General features: G+C 30.8%; 1 protein-coding gene and 1 long non-coding RNA gene across 3 annotated transcripts; both read right to left on the bottom strand.

Annotated features, from left to right (window-relative positions):
• Window positions 1-7,152: 7,152 nt before the first annotated feature.
• Window positions 7,153-8,973, bottom strand: LOC148210517 (uncharacterized). Its single transcript, XR_015792369.1, has 2 exons — window positions 8,651-8,973; window positions 7,153-7,835 (listed from the first exon to the last, which is right to left on the bottom strand). It is a non-coding gene; the product is annotated as an uncharacterized LOC148210517 (long non-coding RNA).
• Window positions 8,974-9,238: 265 nt separating this feature from the next.
• Window positions 9,239-10,812, bottom strand: LOC148210516 (transcription factor bHLH147-like). 2 transcript variants are annotated; one of them, XM_088126771.1, is made up of 2 exons: window positions 10,591-10,812; window positions 9,239-10,332 (listed from the first exon to the last, which is right to left on the bottom strand). In XM_088126771.1, the coding sequence occupies exon 2, from the start codon at window positions 10,214-10,216 to the stop codon at window positions 9,605-9,607; it is 612 nt and encodes a 203-aa protein (XP_087982897.1). In that variant the 5' UTR covers window positions 10,217-10,332; window positions 10,591-10,812; the 3' UTR covers window positions 9,239-9,604. The 2 variants fall into 2 exon arrangements, with proteins under 2 accessions (XP_087982897.1, XP_087982898.1); XM_088126772.1 differs by lacking the exon at window positions 10,591-10,812 and adding an exon at window positions 10,431-10,578.
• Window positions 10,813-14,481: the final 3,669 nt, after the last annotated feature.

Below are 14,481 nucleotides of genomic sequence, written 5' to 3'. Positions count from 1 at the left end.
GAAGAATACGGATACTAAAATCAAATTCGGCCCATTAATTAATTAACATACCTAGTTTTCAAAACACTTATGGGCCCAACACACGATCTGGATTTGGAAGTTCAGAATCAAACTCCACCAATTATTCGGCCCATTATTTTGGAAGATAAAAATAAAATTCTAAATCAACAGGATTTACAAATTCAATGAATATGCGTTTAATAATGCATGGTTCATAATCATATAATTGGGGGCAGGTGGTCTTATTATTTTATAAGTCCATTATTCATGGGAGCTTTATAATAAAGAATTAAAGACAACGTGTCAACGAGTTAAAAGTGCCTATATTTGACTAGAAACAAATCAATCAAAATAAAAATCACTATTAAAAATTTTCTGAAATCGGAATTAGAAATCATTTCATGCTATTTACTAAAACTGTTTAGACAATTACCCGTATACCTCTTTCTTATTTCTAGTTAATTACAAATACTTTTTCTTGTTTTTTTTATAATGTTAATTACAAGTACTATATTATTGTGCTAATTTTTTTAAATTGAAATAATGATAAATTTTAATTTATTTTATTTATTGACGGTAAATATTTTATTATAACAATTTATTTAATCTTAACCAATAATAAATAATTACAATAAATTACATCAACTAAAATAATTTTTATCAGATCAACAACTCCCTCCTAACACAAAATAGTATTATAGTTTATTATTATATTTTTTTTAAAATTAATTAAAAATTTATGGACATTATTATTATTTATTTATGAAGCTCATTATGGGTCTCAAATGATAAAAATTATAAAATAGTTATCGCAAAGGTGTGAAGTCTACTATGGAATAAGGAATAAGAAGTGATTTACTAAGGTGGATCCCACCGATTAATTCCATCCATATAATTTAATAAATACCATAAACGAAATGAAAATTATGATTATTATTATTATTATTTTAAAGTAATATTCAATGAAGCAGAATAAGGTGAGGGAGGGGCAGTTGTTGGGTCGGGAGCGGGGGAACACACGCCGGCTTTGCCGCTGCCGCACCATCGCCCATCCTATTTGTTATTTTCTTTCTTTATTCTCTCATTTTCAATTCTTTTCACCTTTAAATGTTTTTCATTTCTCTACTCAGGAAAAATAAAGTTTCTCATTTCTTTTTTTAGTTTTGTTAGAATTTTTTTTTATTTGTAGCTTCTATCCATTTTCTTTTGTATTTTTTTTTTTTTTGCCTTTCTCAAATTTTAATTTAGCTTCTTTTTACCGCAACAAAGAGGGAAGATAGAGACCCGAATCTTAAATATTCTCTTAGGCGTTTTTTAGTACTCTAGCAAACTTGTTGGTTAATTTTAAAAGTGTCTTCCAAATATTAGAATTTTCTAATAAAGTCCTGTTAAATAATAGGTTAAAATATTATTTTGGTGTAGTGTAGGTACTTTTAGTTTTCGTTCATTTGGGTCCTTATACACTTTAAAAATATTCATTTTGGTCCCTATACTTTCAACTTTTTAAAATATTGGTTTTGGTCCCACTATCTTTAAAACTGACTATGTTGGTCCCTTCGAAAGGTATTTATAAAAAAAACATTATACATTTTAGAATTAAAAATCTTTTAATGTTTAATATCCACCTTACTCCATTATGATGAATCGAGGTAACAGTAAATGAGATAAGTGCGAATTCAATTATGAATTGAAATTCGAGATTTGCAACTGTAAATTGATTAAAGTATGAGAGTGTGCTCATCCTCTATTTTTCAGGAACTCGATTGCTTTGAATTTTAGTGTTTTGGTCGATTTTAAAAACTTAACAAACTCTATCTAAAAAAATATAGGTAAACCAATTACTAAAAAAAAATGAAGGGGGTCGGAACATCGTTTTCAGATCAACACGAATAAAGATAAGAATCAAACTAACTAGTAAATCAAATTGACGCAGACCCTGGAATAGTAGATGTAAACTGAATCGATTTGATTCATTGAAATTGAAGAAATCGACCCGAACCATTAGATTTATTAGAAAGAAATCAACGAAATTAAGTTGATGTGACTATTAATTTGGAAAAGGAAGGCTTAAATTAACAGAAATTATATAGGGTTGAAGTTTGAAGTGTGAGAGAGGGCGGCCCCCCTTCCCTTGCATTACCCATTAGGCCCCAAAACCATAACAATTAATATTACATGATTTTGATATTGATAGCCCTCCACTCAAAACTATAACTTCTTCCTTTTTTTTTTTTTTTTTTTTTAAAAATTTTCATATTATATTCAACAAAATTTGTATAATAATATATAACACATGATACGGAGAAAATTTAAACATTTGAAAAATATTTCCATCTTACATAATACTTAAGCTATGCATATAAAAATCGAGTGTGATTTTATATTAATGTCAAATTGGAATGAAATTGAAAATTTAGGTTAAAAGAAGATGATATATACGTGTATAATAGGTTTTGGAGGGACAAGGACATAGGGAAAATGGGAATCCACTCAAATTAAGATAATGCTACCTATATAATGTGTGCCGACATATAAAATAAATGCTACCTTACTATATATATATATATATATATATATATATATATATATATATATATATTTCTCTGTCTACTAAGCGGTTGATTATTCTTTTGAACGAACATTTATTGATATTTTAAATGTAAAATAATTTAGAATGATGTAGCATGGAAGCTTGCCTGAATTAAGTCTTGAAAATAGAGGAAATGTAAAAGAAGCTGTAGTTTCTAGAAAGGCCAACTATACATAATTTTGCCTAATCTTTCTGTAATCCTCCTTTTAAAAATAATAACTTCTTCCACATTTTACCCATTTTCATACTTATTCCAACACGTTTTCACGTTAATTGTCACGTCTTTTAAAATTCTCTTTCATTCAAAATATTAGTGGAAGTAATTTGTTCCAAAAAAATATTAATATGAAAGGTAAAAGGTAATATTAAAACTTTTTAAAGATAGAAATATTTTTTTAGTATATATATATATAGTTTAGCCTAAAAAGTGAGAGAGAAAAAAATAGAGTAGGTATCAATCTTGTCGTACCATTGGTGCTCCACCAAATTGATAAAATGAGATCAATGCAAGTGATTGATTGATGTAATTTGCGAACAAACGCCTCGAACGGTAGGTTTGCGTTCACATAATCGATTTTTAAATCTAAACTGGTAGCTCATTAGTCAAAGTACCTATACTTCTCTAAAGTTGAATGTTCGATCTCACCTCACATTTGTTGAACTTAAACAAAAAATACTTAGATGACGTTATACTCAATATTTTAATACATAAGATTCAACAAATTATCACTATCACTATTAATTTGAGAAAAAATGACATTAGAAAAACTTATGTCGTAATACTGTCTTAATAATTACTGAACCCAAAATCTTAAATGGATAAGTTATAATATATTTAACATAACAATCTAGTCTCTTTCTATAATAATTTTAGTGTATATGTATGAGCTCACTACGGTGTGAATCATAATTTTAGGTTTGAAACAAGCTTATTTGATAAATAAACTCAATAATCTTAACAAAACAATATATTTTGGGCAGAATTAAAAAGTAAATTGAGGTAAATGTAGGTGGGAAATATTAAGGAAAGCAAGAAAATAATAAAAAAATATTTAGGCCACGTTTACTTAACCGCAATAAAGCAATCGTAATGAAATTAATTGAAATCGTAATGTTATTCTATTGATGTTGTTTACTAGAAATTTTCTGGAATCGTAATCAGAATTATGTTGTTTACTAAAACTGTCTGGAATCGAAATCGGAATCGGATATATGACGATTACTAATATACATTTTTCTCCTTTTTAGCCAATTACAAATCTATTATTGTACTAATCTTTTTTAAATTACAATAACAATAAATTTTAATTTAATTTATTACTATATTATTGATAGTAAATATTTTTTTATTATAACAATTTATCTAATATTAATAGATAATGAATAATTAAAATAAAATTACATTCGAATAAAATATTTAATTACAGAATATTACATTAAAATTACAGAATTATGTCTTCCTTCTATTCTACTTTATTAATTATATAAACCTGAAAGCCAATCAAAGTCTCATATTTAATTGGATAAAAGTGAAATGTTAATGAATATAACTAATGACATCTCTATTGATATGAAGTAGAATATCTATTGTCACGGACCATTTTCTTTCTTTTTTCCTTGAAGTTTAGGATTTTTGAACAATGTTGTCTATATTGATTTAACTGTTGACCTTAAAAATCTTGCTATAATATATATATATATATATATATATATATATATATATAACAAAATGAAGAACTATATGAAGATACGTTTAACTTGGACTAAATTTGGGTGTGGTCATTCACTTGAGTCAATTATAAAGATTTCTAATGATATTTTTAATCTCAAAAAATAACTACGGGATTGTTATAAGTATGAGAATCAAAATGGTGAGCATAGCTCGATTGGTTAAGACATTTATCTCCAATCGAAAGATCGTGAGTTTTCGAATCCCCACCCACACATGTTATACTAAAAAAATCAAAGTGTTATAATAGTCAAAATATTATTGCCATCCGAGGAAAGTTTAATTTAGTTAGTTTAAATATTGGGAAATCTTTCTTAGGACTCCAACCGAAGTACTCTTTTTTTTTTTTTTTTTTTAAATGTTGAGAACTATAGAATGAGTTAAAGAGTGTATTATGATAGAATCATAGGAGGGAAAATGGCATGAAATTCTGCCATTAATAATTATCATCCCTCAACTGATTTTGATCCAATTTTAATGGTTATATGAACTTCTCTTTTAACTTTTCATCAAAATTATACCCTAACTAGCTAATAGCATTATTGTATGAGAGAATAAAAAGCCTACCTAAAATGGTACAATAATACAAAAAACAAGGTCTTAGAGACGCGCAAAAAATATTGTTGAAAGCCTAATTGTGCCACTAAAACAGTTCGTGAGAAAAGATATTTCGTTGCTGACAACGCGTCATTTTAGCTTTCAGCAACACATAAGGTTTGGACAAAATTGTGGATGAAGAAGGAAGGGGTTGGAAGTTTCTGATCTAATATCTTCAGCGACATTACCTAAATAACACACCGTCGATAGGTGATATCATCGCTAAAAGTATTTGCAGCCACACTAACAGAAAGATGTCACTACAAGTGATTTTTAGCGATTCCGTAAATTAATGGCGTCACTGACAATGTGTTTTAGCGACATTCTTTATAAAATGTTGTTAAAACAGCGTCGTAGAAAGTACAATTTATTGTAGTATTATGTCTCCTTCGACAATAATTTTAGTTCGTTCATTCTTTTTTCTTATTATTTTCTAAATATTTCTCTTGTTTAACTTTTATTTGGCCGGTGAAAACACGGAAAATATTTTAAAAATAAAATTATTATCAACCGAGTCGCAGTACATTTCCATCGAAAAACTAACCCTCATATACTCACCCGAGGCCATCGTAGCTTGTGTAAGGTATTTGGACAATTCATATAAATATATATACATATATATATAATATTGTTTGTTTTTTTTTTTGGATATTTTTATATGTGCTGTCCTCCATAATAAACAAAAATTTCCTCAATTAAAATACCCCTATTTTTTATATGTCCTTTCTCCTTTGCCTTTTCTTCTATTAATCACGTGCTCCAAAACAAACATTAACCAATTTGTGGGATTTATGTCGAACTTTTGATTCATATATGTTAAAAAAGAGACTTCAATTATTATATATATAATCTCAAATTCCCAAACAGCCATTAGGAATTCAAAAAAGGACTATGAAAAGTTGGGTTGCTTGTACGTAATTAAAATAATAATAATAATAAAAATTAAAGGTGGTAATAGTAGAAATATGTACTGGGGTGAGCTAAGGCCTGTCACCATGTCTCTAAATAATTTTTCCTCTCTTTTCTTCTCTCCATAGGTCCATAGTTCGAATTTAAAAAAATAATAATAATAAGGGTACAACCAAAATATGAATGAAAAAAATATGGGATCCACCAACATTAAAAAATTATTTATAAAAACAAAATTATAGTGTGAAAAAATAAAATATACTGCTTTTTTGAAAAATTAGGAAAAAAGGGTCGTTTTGAAATTATTTAAGTTATGTTTCTTGTGTTAGAAAATTCAAGCAATGCATCTTTTGAAGATACACATCGCTTGTTTTTTTCTAAATAATTGAAAAAAGACATGTTTTTAATTTCTTTTTTTTTTTAAATACCCTACTTTTTCAAAAAAAGTCCGTACACCTATACTACTGATTTTTTTTTCTTCTTCTGCCTGGGAACTCTTCCACGCCAACCTATTTTAATCTCTATTTTTCATCCAACCTCAGTCTTATTTAATATTTATCTCATTTCAAACTGCCTAAATAAGTAAGATTTAGGTGCGTTTAAGAAAATAATGTTATCTTTGTGCTATTGAGCGGATAAGGTTAGAGCCATTAATTCAAGAACATAGTTCAATAGTTCAGGCGTGTATTGAAATTGAGAGATTTAATCTAAATACGATGGTATAATTTAGGGAAAGTAAACATTTGGCCAAGAATATGATGCAATATTCATATTCACAAATCACACGTCATGCTATAAATGAGCGAATGGGCAAGAAGAATCCATACTACAAAAACCTTTTTTTTTTTTTTTTTCTTTTTGTTGGATAAAATATATAATAGAGAGACTTTATAAAACTTAGGCAGGAAGGGAAGGGCTTAGGGCTTTACTTGTGAGCTTGAGCTGTGATTTAACAAATACCTGGATTGCATTGCAAGCCATTATCATTAATCAAAATGAAATTTAATAATAATGTCTACAAATAAATTTAAAAAGATAATAATAAAAGAGATGTGGTAGACAGGATTGGATGAATGATTGAGAAAATATTGAATTCCAAATATATGGACAGAAATTTAATAATAAACTAATTAAACTAAGTTACCTTTATTTTAAAACAAAATATTTGAAATTTTGATGGGAGAATATTTGACGGTCATCACACCAAAACATTATGCTTTTTAAATATGCAAGTATTCACTTTTTACTTTTTTTTTTTTTTGTTATTGAGTCGGTTGTGTAATTAAAATAGCAACCATATAAACACAAGCTTTTGCTCACCTCGATGTTTTGGATTGGTGCCACATCAGCACTCAAAATTAACATAATATGTTATTATAAATAGAGTTTTGGTGTGCATTTTTAGGTATAGGTCAAACGACTTCCAACTCTAAATTTGGGCATGGAGGGATAAGGCTCTTGCAGTTGACTACCATGGATTGGACGTGGGAGTGTTCCCATTTAACACATATTTTGGATTATATTGTATTATTGCAAGGCTTATAAATTAATGAAACTCCCACAAAATATAATTAAGAAAATACTAAACAGAAAAACTCTTACAGATGAACTATCCTGAACATGTGACCCTCTTTTGTGAAGATATGCGTAGTCGAGTCTCAGTTCAATCACGAGGAAAGCACGCCAAAGTATCTTGAACCAGCTTAGCTCAACCTCGACCTGAAGAAGATTTTGACCAATGAGAAATCTGCTAACATTTGTAGTGGCAAGACAACAATTTCCGATACTTCCCATGTATAAAAGGTAGAGTCGGACCTCTAAAAAAGTATGCTATCTCTTACATTCCAATTAAGCTTGATTTGGAACCAACTTGGACTAACTTATTCTAAAGTTTGAACATCACATCGTTGCAAGATTTGATATACAGATAACTTGGCAGCTCAACATCCCTCACCATATACAGTCCACCTCGGATCGCTTGTCGACGTGTGTCACCAACCTCAGCTAGAACTACGCATCAAGAGAGAGATTTGGTGAGAACATAAGTAGAGGGAGACAGGTTTAGCTAAACATATGATGAGGACCAATTTTGGTGTGTTAGATATATGTACATTTGGCAAATTGGTCTGTCGTTGTCCCGTGTGCTGTGAAAATTATCCATTGAAAAGAAAGGGTCAATTGTTGGGAATTATTGTGTTGTTGTATGTGTATCTGTGTCTCTCACTAGGTGATAAGATCAAAACTTTAGTCAAACTCTCCAACTACTCAGTTTTTTTCTTTTTAATATGTTAAACCCACTCTCTCTTTCCTAGAGTTTTCCTAAATCCTCAAACACAAGCCTCTAAGCCCTCATCCACTTAAAATTACCCTCAGGTAAAGTTTAAAAGTAAAATCATAATGATGTAAAGTAAAGTAGAGAGAGAGAGAGAGAGAGGCAAGCAATGGGGTGTAAAAAATAAGCAATTCCAAATGAAAGTGAAGAAATATACTGAAGGAAAAAGGTGAGTGTGTGGTAAAAGTGGAAGAGGGATAAGGCCAAAAGGGGAAGGGGAGAATGGAGATTTGAAAGAAAGAAAAAAAAAAGGACATGTGCCAGCCAGCACACAGCAGAGGCAGAGGCAGAGGGCAAGAGGCAGTGGCAGTGGCAGGCCACTAGGAGTGAGCTGTAACTATCTGCATCTGCATGCCCAATTACAAAGCCCTTTTATAATATATTTTGTAGGGCAGGTGAACCTAGAAATTGCCTCACCTCAGCCTCACACATAAATACATCTACATTATTGTAAATAAATATACATACATATATATATATATCTGAAACTCACATGGATAGCCCCAAAAATCTAGGGTTGTCACTGTTCAGCGTGGGTACTATAACCCACATGATTGCCAGACGCCTCCCTGTCTTACTCAATTCTCATTTCTCTGATTTAAAAGCAACCCTTTTTGAGGGCAGTGGAGTTGGCTCCTTTTGGACTGCCCTGCCTGCCCCCACCCAACTCTTTACTAAACTCAGACAAGACAAAATCCATTCTCCCATCCCTTCCCCCACTCACCTCTTTCTTTCATTGTCTCTTCCTCTGCCTGCCCTGCTTTTCAATTTGCCCCACTGGAGTTGAGTTAACCCTCCCCCCATTTCAAAATTTTACCCCCCACCCCCAACACAAGACAACAAGCAACTGTAATAATCAGAGATGTGGGCAAAGTTACTAAGTTGGATCCTACAGCTCAAAATAGACTCTTCACAACAACACAAATGAACACAATTTCTCAGACAAACTAACATTCAGTTTCCAATTCAAATACACCACCCACAGTGGGATGGAGTTGTAGTAGTTAAGCAGCTAAAGGAAAGATAATTCAAACCCATTTCTCGAATCAGCCAACACCCAGACTAGTAATATTGCCCAACATTCATCGAAATTCTGTTTCTTCTCATTAACTTTGCAGAATCAAAAGCGTTATTAAGAGGGTTAATAAATCCACAAAAGTAAAACAACAGACAAGCCGAGGCCGAAGATTACAGCACAAATTATGTACGGGTTTTGTTTTTTTTTTCTTCCCTTCTTTTTTTCTTTTTGGGCACAGGGAATCCAAAGAAGTTATTCAGGAGGAGAAGAGTGAAGAGAAAAAAGAGAATTTCACGGGGAAGGAGAAACTAGCAGCAACCATATTTAACAGACAATTACTCTACTTGCATGGAGGCAGGCAAAGATACGAGAAGCAGGAAAATGGGAGGATTTGTGGGAAGAAGAAAACACCAGAAGAAAGGCGAGGCATCAACTTGGCGGGGCGGAGGTAGTGCCGGCGACAGAAGTTGAGGCCGAGAGCAACTCGGCGAGGGCACTCATGGCCCGAACTTGCATTTCAAGTGCAGCTATGTAATCGGTCGCCTCTTCCAGGATAACCGGCAACGGTTCTTTCCGGCAACCGGGAACCAGCCGTCCAAGAACCCGAACTTTCCTTTGCACCGCCGGTAACGACTTCCCTTTCAGCCGCAATACGCTGACTCTCGGTTTCTTTGAGCGGCTGTTTCCGGCGGTGGATGCTCTCTGCCTCTTGGGCTTCCTGAACTTGAGCTTGAGCCGGTTCGTCAGGATGGCACGACTCCACCTGGTTCTCCCCTTGGCGGCGACGGCGAGGACTCTGTCGGCGGCCTCGCGTACGGCTCTGCCCCGGCGCGGCGCCTCGTTGGAAGGACTCAGCCTCACTTGATTCAATGCTCGTACCAGCTTGGAGGAGTAGATTTGTTGCTGAGTTTGGGACTTCCATTTGATATGGTTCTGGCTCTGGTTGTGATGATGGTCTCTGTTGCCATGGTTTTTCTTCTTCTTCTGCTTCCGAGAAGGCTCCCGCGCGCGATCGGAGCTCGAAAGAAGAGACGACGCCATCAAGACGCACCGATCCGATCTCAGAAAAATCGGTTCCCTTGATTAATAGACAATAATACAAAGATGGACCATTAATCTAATCTAATCTCCGTCGTCCAAATTGATACTTGGCGTTCCTGAGCAGAAAAGAAGAAAGAGAAGAGATCCTGATTTAGAGGAAGAGATAGAAAATCCGAAGTGAAATTTGAAATTTACTCAGAAATCAGATCGATACCGATTCATGTGAAGAAAAGAAGCAAAAGGGCAAAACGGAATCAGGAAAAAAAGAAAGAAAGCAATCAGAATCGGTAGGATTAACAAAGTTAATTGAAAATTCTTGAGAATCAAAGAAGAGAAGAGGAGGAAGAAGAAGGTGGTTTTGATAAGATGCGTACCTCTTGAAAAATTCCTTATAGAATAGAATGAGAAGGCGGATGGCGAATGCGATGATCAACAGAAGATGAAGATGATATAAAATAAATGGAACCCGCGCTGTTAAGGCGTCCCCTTCTCTTCTGCAAGTGGTTAGAGAGAGAGAGAGAGAGAGAGAGAGAGAGAAGGGTGCAGTGCGAAACTTGTAAACACACCGCTCGGTCTTTATTTCCTTCCTTTCCTACAAAACTAACATTTTATTGCTCACTCCGGATTTCTATTCACTAAATTTAATTTATCCCTTTTCTTTTCCTTTTAAAAGGAAAAAAACAAAATAAACATTAATTTTTTATTTTCCGTTCCCAATAATATTTCCTTTCGAATGTTAAAATAATTCTATAACCATCTCAAATTGTACTAAAATAAATAAGTAAATAGACCATCTCAAGTTCCAGTCGCATATACACGCCTTTGCCAACGCCAACCATCCTTTTTAAACATGTACGTTGCCCCGTCAACTTCAACACCACAATTTCGTGTTTCTTTTGAATAAGTGGCTGTTTTAAATTTTTATATGGGGTACAAATTCATATAAATGTATTTGAAATAGATTAAATTTAACTTTGAATTTAGCAAAACGTAACCGTGGCACTTTTTATCTTGAACTTTATAAATTGTTGCAAATTTTACTTTTGAAAAATTGTCCAACAAGGACTATATATGTCAAATGAATTATAAAACATATATTTTGTATGAAATTAATATCATCCATACACAAAAGACAATAGAGTTAAGCTTTCTTTTTTTTTTTGGGTCAAAATTGTAAGTCTAGTAAAGTTATTCAATTGTCAATTTGTGCTAAAATTGATTTTCATTAAATTATTGAGTTTTATATTTTTATTCTAAATTGATGGATGTATTAGTAAAAATGGATTAAAAAGTAAAAAATACAACACTTATTTAAGTTAAGTTCAATTTGATGAAATAGAAAGTTTATGATAAAATTAATAGAAAGTCGAGTAAAACATGACTTTATTTTATTTTTCGAAATATAAATGTATTTATTATAAACATTCCCATTAAATAATATAAGAACTAAACTATAATAAATTATTATGTAACATTAGTTTGTTTAGTATAAATGCAGAGAGTTGTTAGGAAACAAATGGTAAAAATTGACTTCTATATTGGTATTAGTTAGTTCAAAATAAAATATAATTAGATTACCAAAATATTTAATAAAATTAAATTTTCCTTTGATATATATAGTTTACCGAAAAATCAAAATCAAAATCAAAAATAAAAATTATAATATTATATATTTATCATTATTCCAAACACATAGTTGCATGAAAACCAACAACCCATATGCAACTTTCTGTTGTCAATATTTAATTTAATTTTACTAAAATATACATAATTTAACTTAAGTTTAAATCACAAATATAATTATGTTTTTTCAAATTATTACATTTGTCAACCACAAAATGAGAAAAAGAAAAAAGCTACTATTGGAAAACACTCCCATGTTCCATATAAGAAATTAATATGTTGCTTTCTACATGACTGTGAAGAATATATGTCGAAGTTCATCCTATTAATAAAATAGGTAAGTTAGAATATGTCTTTTTCTTTTTTTCTTGTTTTATTTATTTATTTATAATTTCATTAAATTAGAGAGATTAAATGTTCTACTTAGTATAATACATATAAGTATGAATTTAAATTTATATTCTTTTAGATAGAGATATATATATTAATCTCTGTAAAAAAAAGATATATATCTTAATATTTAAGTTGGCGAGAGATTATAAATTATTATAAAAAATCAATATTATTATCAAATTTCAAACAAGTCAAATGATTAATTTAATTAAAAAAATATTAAACGTTAAACATACTAAAAAAATAGTTATTCTAAATTACATTTTAGCACAAGTTTAAATTCCGCTGGGTTTACTTTATTTAGGATGTACTTTTATTTTTAATTGATTTCTGTACTATTTCTTTATTTTTATTTTTTTCCCCAATCTCCTAATAATCTTTTTCATTGTAATTTGTATTGGTTTTGTTTCCCTCGAACCTCAACAAATAAACATGAAATTAAAAAAAAAAAACAAAAAAACTTTAGGAAGGAACATCTAACCTTTAACCGAAAATGATTGGTACGAAGGAAGCGTGGTCCAATGCTTAATCTCCACGCGTGCGATCAACAGAGTTCCATAATTTGGATGGATATTCAATGCATCAATCAATTTTGTGTTGCCCGGAGACTCAACCAGAATTCTCTGTTGCATCCAAAATAAATATTTCACTATATTCTTTTTTCTTTTTTTTTTTCAATATACATTTAAACATTGTTAACCTTTGCAATATATATCTTTCATATATTTACACATATTAAGGAATTAGTTTAAAATGGAAATGTAATTTTTTTTAAATGATATTAAATATTTTGTCAACGTGTTAGAACAAGTATCTTTTAGATTAAGAAAAATGTGTAGCTACTAGACCTTACACTTTGTCTTTGTGACAAATTTGTGACCACTAGATCTTACACTTTGTCTAAAGTCATGTGACAAATTTGTGACAATTGGATCACACACTTTGTTTAAGGTTGAGATGAATAAATTTGTGGCCATAAGAATTTAATTGTTGGCCAAATATATTTGAAATTGAACGGTAAATAGATGGGCACCTATTGTTGGAAAATCATCTCAAATCAAGTGAGATAAAAAAAAATAGAGAGTTTCTTCCTGAAAGATATTTTGTTCTTTAATAAGAGAGTAAATTTATAATAATCCTATTTGTACCATGATTTCATTCTTCTCTCTTCTTCATTATTACTTTGTGGATTTATTCTATCCAATCCTAATTCCTCTCCAACAATTTTAGCTTCTACCTTTCTATTTTGTTATCTTTCTAAGCTTGAACTTAGTCTTTAAATGTTATCCACTTTTCATTTTCATCTTTAAATTTTTTTAAGATGTTAATGAAACCTCCCACATGTCCTATGTGTATACCATCCAAATACCTATGTATATATATATTTGGATGAACATATAAACTCACACTAAAATTCTTTTAATCAAATAAATAAATATGACATAGAAAATAAAAACATCTAGTTGTTCAAAAATAGTCAAGATGTTCTCAATTGATAATATCTAACGATGGCATCTTTTATTTTGTTCTATCTAAATACTCATTCTAAAGAGGATGTGCACTTTTGAAAAGACAGCACAAAGGAAAAAAGGAAATTGGAATTATTATTATTATTATTATTATTATTATTATTATTATTATTATTGAGTGGGGAGAGCGGGCCTTACACTTTTCTTTGATTATCTATAATTGCTTTATGGAAGCTTAACCAAGAACCCTAGTCACACACAAAATACAGTTGATAGCAGAGCAGCTAAAGGTTTAAATCATATTGGAATTATATGTGGTGAGATTAGGATGCAGTTCGTACCTTTGCCACCTTCAGTCTTCAACAAACAGTAGCATAAATTAGCAGCAAAAGGTTTTATTTTTGCCCGTACATGCGCATTCCTATCCAGTAGCATAAATTAGTTTGGGTTCCCATAAGGGGCAACATATAGTTTACTCCTTACTAAGAAACCAACCAAAAATTGATGAAATCAACTAAGATATTGTATTGAAAATAAATAAAATAATGTTGATTCTAGATATTTATGGAACAAACCAATCAAATACTAATCAACAACATTGTCGAGACAAAAAATGAGCTAAATTTCAATAATATAAATACAAAATTGTCAAAGCTAAAAGGCAATAATAAATAAATTTAAGAGCCTCCTATTGTAAATTTGTAAAGTATAAACAATTTAATTTTTAAAGTCAAACACAAAATCTTCAACAAACATACTCAATTCAATTCAATTTGACAG

The sequence above is a fragment of the Momordica charantia genome, assembly GCF_013281855.1.
Source record: "Momordica charantia cultivar OHB3-1 chromosome 7 unlocalized genomic scaffold, Mcharantia_2.0 BLBB01000007.1, whole genome shotgun sequence".
In the NCBI taxonomy this organism is placed as follows: Eukaryota; Viridiplantae; Streptophyta; class Magnoliopsida; order Cucurbitales; family Cucurbitaceae; genus Momordica; species Momordica charantia.
This window is presented reverse-complemented; position numbering and strand designations above follow the sequence as displayed.